General features: G+C 35.4%; 2 protein-coding genes across 2 annotated transcripts in view; one reads left to right on the top strand and one right to left on the bottom strand.

Annotated features, from left to right (window-relative positions):
* Nucleotides 1-15849, top strand: part of LOC137577644 (RNA-binding protein asd-2) — a 25116-nt gene extending 9267 nt beyond the window's left edge. The window contains exons 3-8 of the mRNA XM_068291166.1: nucleotides 8013-8098; nucleotides 8190-8453; nucleotides 11478-11883; nucleotides 13268-13546; nucleotides 13657-13813; nucleotides 13891-15849. Coding sequence (XP_068147267.1) covers nucleotides 8013-8098; nucleotides 8190-8453; nucleotides 11478-11883; nucleotides 13268-13546; nucleotides 13657-13813; nucleotides 13891-13996 — 1298 coding nt within the window. The 3' untranslated portion in view covers nucleotides 13997-15849. The remainder of the gene's footprint in view (nucleotides 1-8012; nucleotides 8099-8189; nucleotides 8454-11477; nucleotides 11884-13267; nucleotides 13547-13656; nucleotides 13814-13890) is intronic.
* Nucleotides 15779-19572, bottom strand: LOC137578053 (sodium/potassium-transporting ATPase subunit alpha). The gene is made up of 6 exons (XM_068291698.1): nucleotides 19366-19572; nucleotides 17694-19307; nucleotides 17545-17636; nucleotides 16355-16529; nucleotides 16062-16294; nucleotides 15779-16002 (listed from the first exon to the last, which is right to left on the bottom strand). Exons 1-6 carry the CDS (start codon nucleotides 19570-19572, stop codon nucleotides 15879-15881), a joined length of 2445 nt encoding a protein of 814 aa, XP_068147799.1. The 3' UTR covers nucleotides 15779-15878.

Genomic DNA, 19572 nt, shown 5'->3' with positions numbered 1-19572 from the left:
AAAGACTTAAGGGATTAACTTTAAAGGTTAATCATACCAATTTTATACTTCAAAACTATGAATTCAAATTAATTTTCCCTTTAAATAGTAAATACTTTCACACCATTAGCTTTACTTAAAAGGATTATGTAAAAACTACTCTCTACAACATTTTGTAGAAATTTTCTCTTGATTGAGTGAGTTTTGTAATGATTTCTTGGCTTAAAAGAAGACTCAAATGTAGTTCAATTTCATAATTAAGAAGGACATAAGGCTATTTTTTTATAACAAGAATTGTACTCAAGCTAAAAAGGAGTAAATTTGGGTAAATTTTATTCAAATTCAATTGTATTTTCTAATTAAGAAGGACAGACTGTTCTGTCATAACACGAGAGGAATGAAAGAATGACTAAAAGTCCTTCCTAAACATAATGAAAGTATTAAAGTCAACCAACTTTGTAGAAACCTTTTTTCCCATCTCAAGATTTAATTAACAGCATAAGTGAATTAAAGTAATTAAGCATTTCGGGCTGACTGTTTAATTAGCAGCAAAAAGAAATAAAAGTAATTAGGCAAATAATTTTTCCCTTAAACGCCTCAGAAAACAAAAAAATGTATTTTCGTAAAATTTCTTCTTTAATTTCCTGTTGCTGCAGTCTCTCGATTAACTAAATGAACTCGGTTATCAACTATAAGTCCAAGGCTAAGGCTATTCGTGCCTTGGGCGCATATAAAAATTCATTTGTGTTCTTTATGGGCGCATAAATACCAACTTTGACCTGTTACATAGATTCTGAAACCGCCTAATGACCACCAGGTATAAAACGTGAAATTTCTTCTTTATGCAGTCGTTTGTCTTGCAACTTTCCCATCTGCGTGTTGTGTTCAAAGGATCATGGAAAACTTTCACTTAACTTTTCCAAGTTCCATCAATTGATTTAGTTATAAAGTTGCAAAGTTGTCCCACGAGAAGAAAGCTAATTAAACTCCATAGAAAGGAATTTAACAAAAGCCTCTGTCTATACTTATATTATCAAATTTTATGTTGGTTCAGTGATAAAATCTACAATTTTTACATCATCTTTAGATTCTGCAGAACAAAAAGTTTAACCTTCTTAAATTTTTTACAAATTAATTAACTCATTAATATTCATAAACAAATTTAGGGGTCTGTTTTATATTTATTATATTTCCCTCACATGGCTGTATATTTATTATTATTCATCTTGAGTTTTTCCTTTAAAAGGAATTTGGTGTTTTTTAATTAAGGAAGCAAATTAATTTTAATTTAATTAATTCAGACAGAGAGCTGTCGCAATTAAATGAAATTGCCATGCTTATTGCCACATTTGGGCCTTATTGCCTATTTGCTTGGGCTTTAACATTTTGTTGCAATTGACTTTACGTTTTGCCTTTCCGATTTCTTAGCATTCATAATTTATTAATATTATTTGCAGACAATTTATGATTTATGCTGTATTTATCATTCATTTATAATTATCATATGCAGTTATTGAAATTCATTTGCATTTTCCTCCGGATGAAAAATAATTACGATAAAAATTTTTCACCATCAACGCTTTAATGCTGGGGAAAACATTTTAATTGGCATTTTACATAATGCACATGCAACACATACAAAAATTTTATTGATTATTTTATACCTTGTTGCTATTTGGGGGGTAGATAAGGGTATATTCGAATGGGCCCTTTACCTTTGAAACACCTGAAAGTAGGTACTTGTGAAACTGTAGCTTCCTCACGATTGTAAAGCTTTTCATCAATCAATAGAAATATAATCAATCTGTTGGTTAATTGTGTACTTGAAATTATGTTTTTAATCAAGAGTGTGTTTTTAATTCAGATGCTCATTAGATTCTTTAATAAGTCATCTTTCTGCAAGATGCGCTTAAGAATGTATTTATCCTGGATATAATTCTTAAACCTATCTGAGAGCCATGTATCCTAAACCTAACTCTTAAACCTTCTTCAGTATTACAAGGAATTCGAAATCGCAGTTTCATAATTAATATGAAGTAAAATCAATAAGCTTTTTGTTCATCTTAAATATAATATTTCATTACTCAAGGCTTTTTGGTTGCACCTTTGCTTAAACTTAATCTTCTACTCATATCTCGACCTCTTAATTAACTTAAAACTCGCTTGTGTAGTATGGGTAATTATAATTACTTGGATTTTCTAAGATATTTCGAAAACAAGAGCTAAAACTAAACTCACTTTTGTGACTCCAAAAAGATTTGCTTTGATTTTTCCCCTCGTTTGGGCCTGGTTTATTCGTAATCAAAATGTTTAATTTAAGTCTTGAGTATATTTTTATATATATCGAAACTAAGCTGACACAGTAGCTTTGTGGCAGATCTAGGCTATTAGTACTATCATTATGGGTGTTCTTTCTATTCCTTTTACTTTTGATTGCTTTCTGCGGGTTAGTTCCGAAAAGGATAACCAAGGAATATGGCCCAAGAAAGAAGAATATGTAATCAGAGATACGGAACACATTTAATAAGGTCACTTAACTAACACTAAAGTGGTTCTCAGTTAAGGCTGAAAGAATTTGCTTGTATTTGCAACACAGAATCTTATAGTCGATACTTTTATGTTGCCAACAAAATATTATTTGGGCTATAAACATAATTCTCTTACTGCTTGCTGGTGGTAATAATAATTTGATCGGCAACCCGCATCTGCATTGCTATGTCTGTACATACATACGGACAAACATACATACATACACATTCAGGTGAGAAAAGTTTTTGGCTGGCGAACCGGTAAAATTGCTGGCAACCTAATCTCCACTACAAATTTATGACCGAAAAGGCCATTAAGGTAATTAGGTATGCATTTCAGGTGGTGGCCAACCAGCAAAGGCAATGCCAACACAAACCAATGAACCACTTGCACCATTAAAATGGCCATCATCATCCTCATCTTCCTTTTTCTTATCACAGATTGCATCAAGTGGAAAAAAAACTAAAGAGGCAAAAAGCAAAAAAAAAAAAATTGCGAAAATTTAAGTATTGTTCGGCTTGCGTCTCGTTCAAATTAAATATCAAATTTAACCAACAACAATAAAACTTTAGTCTCTGTTTAGCAACTAACACTTCCTCTTACATTTCCTCTGATTCAGCAAAATGTCTACCCATTTTCCGTTGCCCCCTTATCGCTTTCCCATGGGTTAGATGCTAAACATTTGCTCAGTCATTGCAATTGTTTCCGTTTGCCAAGTTTTTGTTTGTTGTTGCCGCTGCTGTTGTTGCTGTTGTTATTGTTGTTGTTGTTGTTGTTGTTGTTGCTGTTATTGTGCAGTGTTCACTTTTCTTTCTGGCATATTTCTTCCTCCTCACATTCGCTTTGTGTTTCGTTTGGCTTTTCCAGGTCATTTGTCTGGCGTTGCCTACTCCCTGATTTGCTGCCTTCGGGGGCCAGGCACTTGCCTTTGCTTGGCCCCTTGTCAACTCTTGAGTTATTCTCTGCCCCTCTCTCTGGCTCTAACTTTTCTTTCTCTCTCTCTCTCTGTTTATGTATGATTTTTCTTTCTTCTGGTATCTCCATCAGTCTGTGTCTCTTTCCTTAGAGCCCAAGCGTTGACATTGTCTAGGGCATGATTTATATTATTTACCCTATTTTTCCTTAGTAGCTTAAGGAAAAGCCCACCTGAGTGTGGAAAATCAAAGGTCACATGGGAAAATTAAATGTAGATGTGAGCAAATTATTCAATGGAACATTCAACATTCTTCCTTTTTGCCCCGAAGATAACAGAAAAAAGCAGACTGACAGGATATTAATATGCGAAAAGTGTTGCCTACTTCTGTGATGAAAATGAAAAATTATATGAAATTATTTCAATTTCCACTTTGAAGCCATCTGTGCAAAATTATATTCAAATAAACCTTTTTGAGATTGCCAAGTTTTCCATCCAGCAAGTAATCGATTGAATTTTCCAACTTGTATCTTCTTAAAGTTAACTTTACTCGAGTGAAACTCTATGTTGAAGCCAACTCAAGCTGTCTGGCTATGAAACAGGTTGACTGACCGTCTTAGCTATTCCATTAAGCCAAAAGCGTTAGTATCTATGGCTATTTTTCCCCCTGTTGCTTTTGATTTATTTATAAGCTTAGAGCTTATAGAGCGAAACGAATAAATAAGTTTATATATCATGCTTGATCAACAGACTAGTTGACCTAAAAATGACAAGAGCCAAACAGCTGGGAGACAGTTACACTTGTAGTTTTAGTTTAGTTTAGTTTAGTTAAGTGTAATTAGTGTCCCAAGCGTATTAACATGGTAATATGGAAATGATTTCATTACCAATGCAAATGAGATAAATTTTTAGAAAATAAATATTTTTCAGCATAAAAAACAACTTGTTTCTAAAGTAATGTAATTGAAAATGTTCTCTTAATTTTACAATTTGATAACAAAACAACATTGCTGTATAAGTTTTAAGTGGTTTTAAAGGCTAAGTTAACTATATCTACTAAATTGCACAATATTAAATCCTAGTTTATAATTTTATTAACTTGATTCTTTAATCAAAATCAAAGATGTTAATTATTTTCGAATTATGCGGAATAATTATGAAGGACCAAAAGTTCATTAAAATGTTTAAGAATTTCTCCCTTCGTCAATTACTTTAAAACTTTATAAATAATTAATTGACTTTATATTAATAAATATATAGATTATTAAGACGAAACGGTGATTTGGTTTTGTTTGTCCTTCTTTCTTTTTTTTTTGACATTGAAAAATGTTAAACTTGGCATGGTTAATAGCCAATATAGCCAATAGATCTTAACCTAATCAGAATTGAAGTTTCCCAATTCTTTTAGAAATGGTTTGTTGCTAAAATCATTTACATATATTAAATTTTAAATTACTATGTGTTTTCCATCCGTTAAATAACAGATCGACTAAAGACTACTTCTCATTAGGCCTACTTTATGATGATTTGTCTATAAGTATTTCTATATGTTGAAGTGGTCTGATCCGTCTAATTGTCAAACTTAATCAAGAAGCTTTATATTGAAGGTCGTAAAGTTGATTGGCACAGACGAAAATACGGCTATATCAACTCGGCCTTTCAAGCTGATCAAAAGTATATACAAACATCTGCCTTAGGACTAATTTTATAATACCTTATGCAGGAATAAAATATCACGTATTTATAAATAAAGCAAATAAAATTTTAATTATATTTTTGACACATCAATTTAAATTATTTTCGCTTCAATTGTTTTTAGTTAAAAAAAAAACACACACATAGAAAGATTATGGATCTGTTGGCTGTGCACATAGGGACGCCGAGCCGTTTTTTGAGCACTTAAGTCAATTTTTAAAAGTTAATGAAATCGAAATGTTTTGATGCCACTTTATAGGTAGAACATCAATGCATATTTCTGCATACTCGCTTTTTCAAATTTTTTCAACACTTTCGAGAAAAACATTGTTGAAAACCAGTGTTGGGAACAGAATGAATTCCTTCCGTTTATTGCAAATTGTTGCTTCACTTTGAGTGTATATAACTTTTGAAAGAAGAACGTTATTGATAAAACTGTTGATGCAATTGAAAAAGTCGGGTTTGTACTATGTGTAAATATATTTAATTTGTAACAAGTTTAGGTGTGTGCCTTAAAATTTGTGTCATTCTGAGCAACTCGCAAAAACAAAACTTATAACGAAATCTTAACTTTAGGTAAAGTTTAAAAAAAATGTTCACCAGTGTGCAGTTTAAAACTTTTACTATTGGATAGAATAATCAATTCTTTGTAAAATATAAAAGTCTCAATGTCCACAAATAACCACTTTTTTTGCAATTTAACTTTTTAGCGAATAACCTCAAATTTCTGCTATGGACGAGATTTTAATATAGCAGGAAAAAACGATTAAGGAATAAAGCATATCGAGTTAATGTTCATAGGTTGCAGGCGCATGTAGTGTACAGTGCTCCAGGTGTGTTAGATGCGAAATTATAATTGAATACAAGGCGTTTTTTTTTTTATTGCACCAAAACATATAGGACCAATTTGGATATTTTTAAGTTCAATCTTTTAGATGGCAGATGCATACGACCTTTCGAATAATAGGGAATACCTCCAATAACAGCACAAAAATCGTTTCCGCGACTTTAATGTCTCATTTATGCACACACAAAGAGTAGTACGAATCAGAAAATAAGGTTTACTACTAAAAGCGGAAAGGTATTTTACAAGGTTGCTGGTTGCTATACATATAAGCCAAACCTTCACGCCAAGAAAAACAATAGAATCGCAGATTTTAAAAACACTTTCCGCATAAAAATGGACATTCCGAACCCTTGATTTTCTCTTTAAGCTTACAAAAAGCTTCCAAATGCATTTAACCAATTCCGCGGCCGACAGAAGCAGTTGCTTGCTTCAAGTGTCTGTATTACTTATGCTGATAATGATATTGATCAACTTTAGTAACATTTTCTAGATTTTTCTATGAATCTTGGGCCTAAATTTAAAGAAATTATTAAAATCATAACGGTTGTATGAAAAGTATTGTGTTTGATAAAATACTTTGCATACTTTTTTGGGCAAAATACGGTTTTTTCGCCGTGGAAGCGAGATGCCACGCCCATTTTCTCTAAAAATAATTGCAAAATATATTTATTACCTCACGCAATGTAATGAGACTGAAAATTATTATAAATCATATATTTTTGAATAAAGTGCTTAAAAAACGGCTCGGCGTCCCAAAGTGCTGTGGAGTGTTAAGTTCACAAATTATTTTCACACCTAATGGAATGCGGATATTTATCGATTAATATAATGCCCATGCAGTTCTCGAATGTAGGTAGTATAAGCCGAAAAGACTAACGATTATTTGTGTTGACAGTTATGTGAATAGCAAGTCAATTGGAGGCCAATTTTAGTGTGTTTCAATGGCCCCCCTGTAGTTTCTTTTCGATGGCACTCACCTGTTTACCCCGAAATAGCTCACTCACACATAAATATGTGTGCAAAGCGAAATGTACTAAATACCTAGATACGTGTGTGTGTGTGTGTGTGTTTGTGTATGAATCATCAGAGTGCACTCTGGTTGACAACTGCCAACTACAACTACAGCTACAACTACTTATGCATGTTGCTGCTAACTGACAAGGCACAAAGGGAGATGGTAAAAGAGAGATAGACAGAGAAAGAGAGACTGAGACAGAATGTAAGCAGGCCACGCAAATGTTGCAACAACAAAGGTGTTAAGAAAGCCATTTCGCTTGCTAATGAGTGTCGGTGTGTGAGTATGTGTCTCTCTCTCATTCTCTCTCTATGTGTGTGTGTGGAAGTCCTTGTCTTGCTTTACCTTGCCTTGCCTTACCATTACTTGACTGCCTGAGCTGAAGAGCAAACAAAAATGTTTTCATGTTTGGGCTTGTCAACAGATTTGTGTCCCCTCGTCATCCCCTCGCAATCCTCAACCAGGTTTTCCTCCTCTCTCCCCCGCTCATCATCTCATTCAGCTCTGCCTGGGTTTGCAGAAGCATTTTGCTTAATTAGTTACAAACAGCAAAAGAATACGGCCAACAAAAAAACAGGGAAGAAGAAAAAGTGACAGAGAGAAGGACAAAAAAAAAGAGGAATCATCCTACAAAATTCCTTGGCAAGAGCTGTCTTAAAGGTTTCACAATGTTTGCAAATGTCTCTGGTAAACTTGGTGCGGGCTTTAGATAAGAACTTAACGTGGGACAAGTTTTGTGTCTTTTTCTCTTAGTCTCTTTCTTATTGTTGTTGTTGTTGTTGCCAACCATCTGAGAGATTATCCGATAGAAAAGTGGAACTCTCTGTGCGAATAAGTACTATATGTATACATATATATTTTGATGACATTTATCTCCAAGTTCCCGAGTGCAAAATAAAATGAATTGCCTTTTATTCACGTAAAAACTGAATTGAACGCGAAAAAGAACGTAAACACATCAACTTCAGTCATATATGTGCATGTATCTGTCCATAACGATACTCTTTTAAAATTCATGTCCTGTTTGCTTGCAGAGAAACTTAAAATGCTGGACATCACACGCGACAAGCCGGTCAAAGTGTCGGTAAAAGTTGCCGTGCCTGTGCGAGATCACCCCAAGGTTAGTTTGAGGACCCTGCAACCATGCAGCTATCCGTCCGTACATATCTTGAACACGCTGATAAATACATTTTTCTCATTGCATGCGACAGTTCAATTTCGTTGGCAAACTACTGGGACCGAAAGGTAACTCAATGAAGCGACTTCAAGAGGACACAATGTGCAAAATGGCCGTACTTGGCCGTGGCTCAATGCGCGACCGACGAAAGGAAGAGGAATTACGTGGCAGTGGTGATAATCGGTATGCACATCTCTTTGAGGACCTTCACGTGGAGATATCTACATTTGCGGCGCCGGCCGAGGCCCATGCCCGAATTGCCTACGCCCTAGCGGAAGTTCGTCGATTTCTGGTTCCGGTGAGTTTTCTACCAAATTGCCTTTGTTTGTTTTTTAAGACTTCCTGTTTGAACACAATACAACCAACAACCCGATGAAGAACAAGAACAAGAAAAAACTGTAAACAAGAAAATAAATGATTAAAGTTCCCACAAGAGAAGAAAAGAAATGGGTGAAAAGGAGCCAAGTATGTAGAGTAGTAGGGAAAAGGGAAAAACATCTTAAAGTTTGCCCTGAACGCAAAACTTAATGGGAATAGATGGGTGGAGGAGAGTGGTAAATGGTTGTGGATAGTGTGTGGGGGATGTGGAGAACCGAGTGTTGACTCCAGCCCTCAAGGTTGCACTCGTTATCGACTTCAGCTTCCGTGTTCTTGTGCTCTTTCTCTCGCTCTCTCTTTTCTTCGCTGACTAAATTGCATTGTGCTGTAATTACATTTTTGCCGACGCCATCTCCACCATCTCCTGGTGGTGTGCTCTCCACTTGCAGGTCCTGTCCATTGTGTGTGGCTGCTCTCGTCCGACACGCCATGTGCATCGTCCATGCCGTATCCGTATCCTGTGGGTATGCAAAGGGGGATGGGTAGCTGCTGCTCGAGTGAGACACAACTGTTAACCATTTTACTATCCACCAGGCAGGCATCATCCCCAACCACCCACACATACACCCACACCATACATTTATGTCAGTCTTGCCTGGAGAATATATATTTTTTGTTCCCTTCATTTATTTATTTATATGCAACAGAAACATTTTGCAGTTTAACACGAAACACTTTAAAAAAAACTGAGCCAACACGATTACAAGAGTTCTTAACTTAAAGTTAAGATAGAGAGAGTCATTACATTCTATTTTGCAGTTAATAGAAATGTTGGTGCTCTCAATTGTCAGTTGCAATTGTAATTACATAATTGAAATTTGCTTTTGAGAGGATATAAATTAATTAACTAATTGACGCTTAAGTCAAACTTGAGTCAGAGACTCTGTGAGCTTTAATAAAATATCTTTAACTCAACAGGGACTTGTCCAAGTGAGCAAATAGTTAGCATACTTATGGGAGCATTCCTTTCATCTTCATTTTTTAATACATTTTGATTTGAACTCCCCAACTTTAAATGAATTAAATTTTATTATATTGGAAACAAATATTTGAAGTGATTTCATCATAAATTCAAAATATGCTCTACCAGGCTACACCACAATTACATGACGTAGGAGAAAACAAAAATTAAGTATGATTTATCAATATTTGCTTTATAAATGTTAAATTTATTTAAGAAGAGCAGTTAGGCAACTGAACAACGAGGATCCGGGTACGAATCAGTGTCGGCCATAATTTGCTAGTGCTTTTAAAACAATATAGTAAGGTTGATAATAGAAATAAAGTCACTAAAGGCCTTGTTTAACATACTTATTGGTTTTTATCTTTTGATGATTCATGAATTCAAAACCTAATAGCAACTGTATAATATTATATATGTATCTAGTCACATTTGATGCACTTGTTATGGAAATATCAACGATTAGAATATATAACTTACCTTTAAATTGAGTTGACCTAACACTTCTTGTCTCAAATTTGTCTCAATTGAAATTATTCCTTTTATATTTATATCTATGCATTCTCCTTAGAATCACTGGCAAATATTTAAATTGCTTATCTTAATAGGATCCGATTTAGGCTTGAAATTAAATTGCAAACAAGAGCAGACCTAGAAGAGCTATAAGAATAGTCAATTTATGTGATGTGTTGTTTATATCTACCAAATATTTAAAAATATATTCTAAGAAATGACTTTACCTTGGATTAAGCTAACTTTTTTTACTGGTAGATACTGAAAAAATTTGATAAACATCTTGATACCCTTTTAAACACAGCTTTCAGTGTTCTGTTAGATCGCTCAATCCTAAGAACTTGCTAGGGTATAACAAATTCGTGAGAGTTAAGTCAATGGTAAGACTCTTGTTTTAATTTTGACTTTGTCTTTGTGAAATCTTAAGCTGCAAAATATGCACACACACTTCACATAACGCACAGTCAGGCATAAACATTATTTCGAATTATGGAAATCATGGCTAGCGCCCGGGCACTCAGGGAATAACCTAATATATTGACATCCTGGGCTAACCTTTGACAGGCAGCTGTCAACAACATAAACTCTGTCTGGCAAAAGGAGCTGCGAATGCCACTCCCTTTTTGCCACTCTGTGTCTTTTTGAGTTATTTCTGATCTGATTACACACTCACACACCCGGAGACACAAACAAAAACAAGAAAATTTGCATAGAAATTATTTTGGATATTTTATATCTTCAAAGAGAAAGAAAACTGTTTCAATTTAGATAAATTGACAGAGTTACGACAACGTGTAGACAATGTGTGAGACAGAAAATTGTTTATGACAGTTGGAATTTTGCGATTTATGATGACATGCGAAAGGGGGGGCGAAAAAAAAGGAGTCATCAGTTGGTTAATGAAAAACGTATCCCTATACAAGAACAGAAAAGAACAACAAAAAAAAGAAACGAAACGTGGGAAACGAAAAATGGGGAAATGGCAACGCATGGGCATGTGTGTGTAAGTGTGTCTCTGTGTGTGTGTGCCGTGACAACGCCTAACTCCTTCCAACTCTTCCACCTATGTAATTGCATTAAGCACTCACACGAACGCGCACACATCCCGCAGAGAAAGAGAGAGAGAGAGAGAGAGAGAGAGTAAAACAGAGAGAGGAAAAGCAAAGTAAAAGTGGGAAGTGCTTCGAGCTGTCACACGAAATGTCCTCCTCGGCAAAAACTTTTTAATTGACATCCAATAAAATTCACATTTATTACTCCCTAGCAGTCAGAGTCAGAGTCAGAGAGAGAGAGAGAGAGAGAGAGAGAGAGAGTGAGTGGGAGAAAAAACGGCAAAATTAAATTTAATTGCTCAGCCAGGCAGAAATGCAGTTTTTATTTCATCCTCATCCGCATCTCCATTCTCCAACTCCTTTCCTCTTCCGGTGATGCTAATCCTCTCAATACCAATCTTTCTGTTCATCCTTACAGGACTACCACGACGACATACGCCAAGAGCAGATGTGGGAAATGCAAGCGCTGACATCAACTCCAGCCTTGGGCGGACACCTGGATGACTCACAGAGTCCCACAACTACCCAGAATCCCCAAATCCACACCCATCGAGGATTGGCCGATATGGATACATCCAATGATGATAAATCTGACAATGATGCCAGCGGCATGGATTGCCTTTCCCCGGATAAACTTGATTGCAGTCAGTCATGCACTAGCAGCAGCAGTGAGCAACAACAGCAACAGCAACATCATCATTTCCATCAGCTGCTTCAAGCCCACACCGGAGCAAATGCAGCAGCAGCCGCTGCAGCAGCTGCTGCAGCCTGCGGTGACCATATAACCGGACAGGCCACAACCCCAGCGACAGCAGCAGCAGCATGTGAGTAGCAGTAGACTGAATCCGTCCCGAGTCCAGGTCCTTTGGGTGCACAAAAAATGGGAATAATTCCACAGCAAATGAAAATAGCCCGTTGGGGACCCCATACAGAATGCCAAATGACCATAGTCGAAGCTGCAAACAGAATTTTGTGCCTGGTCAGCCATTTTTTATGTCATCGCTCATTCTGCAATAACACACAAAAGTTGAAATTTGAGACTACAATCAGTCATTTGGTTGATTTTGCTTCCAAAAGTACAGACATTTGGAAACATTGGCCAAGGACTATGTTATAGATGGGAAATAGATAGATATAGAGATACTGAAATCCATTTTAGTGGCTCATCTAGTCAAATTTTGTGGCAATAATGAACTAATCATTGAAAAAGAAATAAGAGATAAATTTTGAATTCCCCCCCTCCTTAAAACTGCCATAGTTAAGGAATGATTAAATAAACTTATATTGTTATCCTTGGTAATGAAGATCAAACTATTTGTATTGTTGGAGACTATCTTAGATGTCTTATCTTATCTTATTGTTAGACTATGCTAGTTTGTTTGGGATAAAAAGGATAGTTTAGCTGCTGAATATATAAGACATCTGTCTATATATAAAAGAGAATCGCATGAATATTTTGATCAAAAAACTAATTTGTAGTTCTGTGAACTCTAAAGACGTAAAGTTTTGATACATGAAAAACATTCTGAGAAACGAGTGCTTCTAAATGTAGTGTTAGTTAACTTAATACGAGTAAAATGGTGTTCAAACAACTCGAACTCTAACTCTAATTAAAGTTAAATTTGACAATGAGACATTTTTTATTACCAACAGTCTTTTAATAGTGAGAAGCGATTGACTAACATCCCACAAATTCAAGATATATTTTTATTGGATATGAACTCTCAAGATAGAGTTTAGGGTATTCGGTATTTCAAATCTTTTTTACCTGTTTCGTTTGTCTTAACAGCCAATATTAACTTATTAATGAATTTCCCAGGCAGAAAATCTTAATTTTTCATTGAACACCCCTTGCTAATGTTTTCTAGATACGTCCATCCTTCAATCATCTAAAACCAGTTGTTAGTCCTTTCAAAAATCAAATGACTCGTTTGGGCATGCAATGTTTGAATATCTTTTTGATTACGGGTTAACTGATTTTCCTTTTGGGACATCTTAGATAAATTTTAACTACTCTAAAATCAAACTTATGCCTTCAAGCTTCAACCTAAACGTTTCTTAACTACCATAGAAGATAAGCAGAGAAGTTTATTAATAGCTATATAGGTATATATGTATACTCGTATAAGCAAGCCACTGGGGCAAACGTAAGGCCTTAACTCTAATTATAACTGATCCATAAATTGCCTTTCTCCATTTGCCTTGCAGTGCATACCACAGCCATGGCGGTGGCTTTGCAACATCAACTGACAGCAGCTGGAATTGGTGGACTTTTGAAGCCAGCGGCAACCGCCTCGATGCAAGGATTGTCCACTGCGACACAGGCAACACATGCAGTTCAGGCGGCCCTGCAATTGCCTGGCAACGGCAATGGCATTGGGGTTGGGGATGGAGGAGATGCCAGCACCTCGACACTGACTCTGCTTGAGCCACCTGGTGCGACGCTTTTGCATCCGGCATTGCGTAATGTGAAAACCATCAATATAGGTGAGACAAATTGAACCATTTCGAAAAAAAAAGAGAAAGGGAGAGAGAAAGGGAGTGAGAAGTGCGTGGGGCATTAGGGACAAAAGCTGATGCTAATCTCTTTCCGCTAGGTGGTGGCTTGGGACGTAAGCGTCCGTTATTGGGTGTACCGAGGACTGGCATGAATCCCACAAAGCGAACAGTGATGAGTTTGCTGGCCAGGGCCAAGAACTCACAGGCCCTGCACACGGTCAGACAGCCGATGGTGACCACAACCAGTTTTGCTGAGTAAGTTGACTCCCTCCTCATGCCTTTCTTGCTTAGGTATATGTGTGTTTGAGTGTTGTTTGTTGGCCATTTCGCAGACCCTTGCAAATGCTGGCAACCTCACCATTTATCATTCCACACCATCAGGCAGTGGATCAGTCGATCATAGCCCTGCCCAAGGAGAGTCTAGCCCAAGGGGTTTAACCCTATGACATCTACCAGATGCTGCGCACTGATGGTCCTACCTGACGACCGCCTACAATTCGCCCCGCCTCCTTCTTTTAAAGACACACACACACAAAGAAACACAACTAAGAATCACACACACACACACACACACACACACACATAATATATACTTAAAAAAAAAAAAGAATGAAATTACTCTGAATTGACTATGACTTTTTGAAAAATGAAAAAAAAAAAAAAAAAAAACATCAAAAAGTTTCTTACACCCAAAAGTATTTAGGGACTAAAAACTGTATGCGATATGATATTATTTTGAAATAAATTTTCCAAAAAAAATGAAAGAAAAAAAAACGAATGAAATTTAAATAAATTATTTGCCACAAAAAATTGTTTTATTGCCGTAAAAACAAAACCAAAAAAACTAAACTAAATTAGTGTCAAATTAAAAAGTGAACGAAGCATAAAAAAAACTTAAATAGAAATAAATTGTAAACGCAATTACTTTAAATAAATTACTTTAAAATAAATATACACACAAAACCAAAAACAAAAACAAAATACAAAATATATATACATGTACTTATAAAAAAAAAAAAAAAAAAAAAACATATACATACATACTAAATCGATAATAATTGATATACATTTTTAAGCAGCATTAAAAACCCAAAAAAAAAGGAGAAAAAAAATGTCCCCAGAACTTAATTGATCATTCATAATGATGGATCCCACCGCCTTCAACTTGCTTTGCGGTTTCAGTTTTTTCCCGAATAACAAAAAGTTTCTCAAACATCGAAGTGCAGCGAGAGCGAGATAGAAACAGCGAGAAAGAAAGATAGATAGAGAGCAAGATCATTTCATTTTGTTAAATGAATGAGTATATTTTATAAACAAAAAGAAAACGAACAAAACAAATCGTAGTAATCAATAAATTTCAATTCTTTCTAATTTCTTCCACAAAAAAAATGCTGTCTTTAATTGTATAGAGAATGAGCAAACAAGAAATTTCAATAAAAACAAACCGAAAATGTTATCTATTTTGCACGATAATACAAAAAATAAAAACAAAATGAAAAAAAAAATAAAATTTTTAGCAAATAATGAATGCAAGACATCTGTTTAATCATTTCATAAATAAATCAAATAGAATTTAACAAAAAACCAAGAAAACTATATTTGTATGTTTAAAGCAAAAGCCACTCCAGTCACTTGATTGTGCACACCTACCATAACCGATATACAAACTACATACACAGAACTCTTGATATATATATACATATATGTATATATTTGTATACAAGGGCATAGCAAAGGAAAAGCACATCTCAAAATCAGCGTGTGTGCTAAGTCCTTACAAGTGATCTATCATCTATTTATCTGGCAACGCCCTCCCCCCACACACAATTGTTCTTTGTTGTTATCTGGCAATGCCCCCAAAAACACACTGAACTCTTGTTTTGTTGTGACTGTACAAAAGTAATTAAACAAAGGAATTAGAAATAGATCTCTATGCTATGCCTCTGCATATAATATGAATAAATGTTAAAAAACAAAAAATTTAATCAAAAAACGCATATTTACAAAGCAAAAGCAAATAAATAATATTGATGTGTTAAAAACTAAACCAAAAAAACAAACAAAAAAAACCAAAAAAAAAAATCCGTGTGTAAAGTCCTAAACAAGTAGAGTTCAAATACAGATTATGCAAACTTTAAAAAAAAAAAAAAAAAACAAAAAGAAATAAACACACAAAAATTGATTTGCAGCCAATAAAACAAACAAAGCAAAACACCACCACACAGCTTCGAGCTATTTCAAAAAATAAATGCAATATTTTAAAAATACCAAAAAAAAACAAGCAAACTTTTAAATAAACATTTGAATATTTTCACTTTCTTTAATAAAGGGTCGTCAGTTCCAACCAACTGCCTGGAAATTGTCTTATAAGGTAACGTCTAATTGATTCAGAAACCGCCAAAACCACAACAAAGGGCCATACATAAAACATAAAGGTCTCTACACTGAAATAATAAAAAAAAAAAGTATTTAAAATAATTTCTCTATTGTGACTTCGACTTACTTTGTAATAGGCACCAAATGCAACAAGTGCCGCAAATCGACAAATTGCAAAAGAAAGCCAAATATCAATAAATATATGACAGATAAATTCAGTAAAATATTTGAAAAACCATGATACAAGATATTAGCTCTTCCGGTTTTGCATAAAATCAAATTTGTGCATTGCATAACAATAATTGTCATCAAGGATATGGTCGACATCTCATTCTGCAAATGTTTGCGAGCATCTGAAGTCTAATAAGAGGACATTAAAAGTTTATGGCTTGGAACTTCTCTTGTTTCAGTAAAACTTACCCACTCCTGTCCATAGCTATCGGTAATATCATTATTTGCATCATCAAACCACTGCAAGCTGAGACCCATCAAAGTTTGCGGTAAGAATCCATTTTCAGCCATATAGATAAAGTATATAAGAAAGACAGCTCCTGCCTCAATGGATCCCACAATGACAAAAGCCACCATTATTATCCTTGAAGAAAACAAGCAGATAAGTTTCAAAGTTTCATTGATGGATAGCGCCTAACAAAATTTTGAAAACTACAAAAACATTTGGGATCGGTGAGGGTTTCACTAGCAAAATTCAGATTTTACACTTGAAACTGATGAATTTTGTCTCCCCATATTCCTGATATGGTCCACCAAATCTTTTACTTAATAACTGTGTAGACACAAATTTATATTTCTTATTTAAAGGGACTAAGAATTCTTCTTTCTGGACAGCTTTTCCTAATTGATATAATTCATTCATTAATTTTTTTTAATAATTTTAGACAATTTCTTCCTTTTAATTTCTTTCAGGTGATTAATTATACTCATAGGTTTTTAAATTTTAACCGGTTTATAATGGAATATGTTTTTATCGTATTTTTATAATCAATTTCAAAATTAAATGATAATGAAGCTAATAACCAATGTATATTTTCAATCGAGAATACAAAATTAAGAAGTTCATAAAGTTATAATTTAATTAAGATTAGGTGGAAATAAATTTCCAAATATCCAAGTGTTTGATGTGGTTTTAAAATATACTAAATTTCGAATTATTAGGTATGAAATATTTTTAAAGTGTACCAAAAAATAAACAAAGACCAACTGATCAGAAATTTTGTCATTACCGAATGGCGAATCTGTTAAAGGCTAGTTCTCGACTGATTTTCATTGTTGTCTTCACACTTTCACATAAAAAAATGAACTACTTTGCATAAAACTTTAAAAAACTTATATATACTATTTAAATACTTAATAAAATCTTTCTATAAAACAATATTCTAAACAAGATTTTTCATAATCCTTATTAAGTGTGGCTTTTATAATTGAAACTCAATTGCATTTAATTCTATACAAGAAAAACTTGGACAAGTTTTAAAGAATCATAATCGCTTACTAGAGTAATCGTTATCGTTAGTTAAACTGATTGTTAAGTATCTTCCCACAAGGAATTCCTGATACCTAAACATTACATTTTAAGGACTAAATATACAAACCGTCGATTAATGATAAAATCATCATAAATTTTGGGCTTCTGTCTCATTAAATTCTCCTCGGCTTTCTCGTAGAACAAACTGAGGCTAGGGAGCTGTAAATGGATTACCACCTTAAAAAGTGTATCCACACCTTTCTCGCTTTCACTTACCATATTGACTAGAAAAGCGATTACAAAGACAATCGTGATATATATACGAAAGGGCACTTTGAATATGATAAATGAGAGATGAACTAGAATTATGGTGATATTTGTGGATAGGCAGTAGGTTATGACTTTTTTCAAGTTCTCACACATGCAACGACTCATATCGATGGCATTGACCAATGAGACAAAATTGCTATCCAACAATACCATATCCGCAGTCGATATACTTGTGTGTGTAGAATCAGCCTTCGCCACGCCCACATTGGCACGTCTTATGGCCGGAGTATAATAGACACCCGTGCCAATGACTGTGACAATGGCGCCCAAACTCTGACAGACATCGACAATCAAATGCCGTTGAGCCGTCGTGGTTGCCGCAAAAACCAAATCAATGTGGGCCAACAGCAACTGTTGGATATGAAAACGTTGATGATGCATCTTCTCCTGGACATAGTCGCGCATATTGATGACAGCGGCGGTGACAAGACTACGTTTCACCTGTGACTTATCGATATTGAGACGCTGGGCGACATCTTCCAGTGTCTCACTGTCGGGACCAATTATGCCCACATCTCTGGCAATATCCTGGGCAACACTGGCGCTCTGACGTGTGCATAGAACTAACTTAATGCCCGCTGAACGACAATCGCCAACAGCTGTGGACAATTGAGCTCTAGGTGGATCATGGGCAGTAATGAGTCCTATAAATCTCATGGCATGGATATTGATTTGAAGATAATCTTTAAAGGCCTTTGTATTTGTTGTCTCATATGTCTCGGTCTCAGAATGGCGGGATACACGCTGACACTCCATCTCATTGTCCAGCTCTTTGTAGGCAAAGGCACAGACACGTCGGCCAGCCTGTGTCAATTGAGAAGCCACATCATCAATGGAATTCAACAGATCGTCATCTAGCAGAATTTCTTCATCATTTATGGCATAAGTGCTGCAATAATTGAGCACAGCTCTATATCTTCCCTTCATCAGCAATATATACTTAACGGCTCCTTCCTCATTATGAGTCTTGTGCACTGTCACATGAATCTGATCGAAGACATTGTAACACTTATTTGCAACCAGCACATGATCACTTCGCAATTGATCGATATCATCGATAATGGGTAATGCGAATTTAAGAAAAGCTACATCATCGGCACTGCCATACAAGGCCTTCTTTAACTTGGGTACACCCTCAGTGCCAGGACTTATAACCGCATCATTACACAACACAGACACACGTATCAATTCAAGGAAACGTGCTCCTATATTATTTCGATTTACATCGCTGGCTCTATAGAGATCTGCGTCAACAAATATTTCCGAAACCCGCGTACGATTCATAGTCAAAGTGCCAGTCATGTCCGAGCAAATGACTGTGGTCAGGCCCAAAGTGCTAGTGGATTCCAAATTTCTTATATGGCAATTACTCTTTAGCATTCGATTGGCAATATGAACCATGCCAAAGTAAGTAACGGTGGGCAAAAACAAGGGTATCATGGCAATCATTAAGCCCAAATTGAAACGAAAGGAATGTTTATATGTCAGACCCTGCGTCGAAATTGTGCATATAAAAATGAAGAATAGCAAAATGCCCACAACTGCAGTGCAGTAGGTGATCTACAGAAGAGTACACAAATTTTCAGATATGTAGTGATAAATATGAAGATCGCCCCACCTGATTCATATGCTTTCTCACCCTACTTTGGGGACGCTGTTCCATGCTTAGGCGAGCCATTAGTCCGACCTCCGATTCATTGCCACATGCTATGGCTAAACCCAGACCATAGCCCTTCGTTACATGACTGCAAGCGAAACCCACATTACTGCACAACCATTTCGATATGGCCTGAGGTTTGCGTATTTTTGATTTATGTGTTTTCAT

Source organism: Drosophila tropicalis, unplaced genomic scaffold (genome assembly GCF_018151085.1).
Source record: "Drosophila tropicalis isolate 14030-0801.00 unplaced genomic scaffold, ASM1815108v1 contig_593, whole genome shotgun sequence".
Taxonomy (NCBI): Eukaryota; Metazoa; Arthropoda; class Insecta; order Diptera; family Drosophilidae; genus Drosophila; species Drosophila tropicalis.
This window is presented reverse-complemented; position numbering and strand designations above follow the sequence as displayed.

Bases quoted from the DNA above. Each gene is read 5' to 3' on its own strand.
- LOC137578053 (XM_068291698.1), bottom strand. From the start codon at position 19,572: ATGAAAACACATAAATCAAAAATACGCAAACCTCAGGCCATATCGAAA. The intron at 16,295-16,354 runs GTAAGTTTTACT...TCCTCTTATTAG, and splicing joins ATAGCTATGGACAGGAGTGG to ACTTCAGATGCTCGCAAACA. The intron at 16,003-16,061 runs GTAAGTCGAAGT...TTATTATTTCAG, and splicing joins CATTTGGTGCCTATTACAAA to TGTAGAGACCTTTATGTTTT.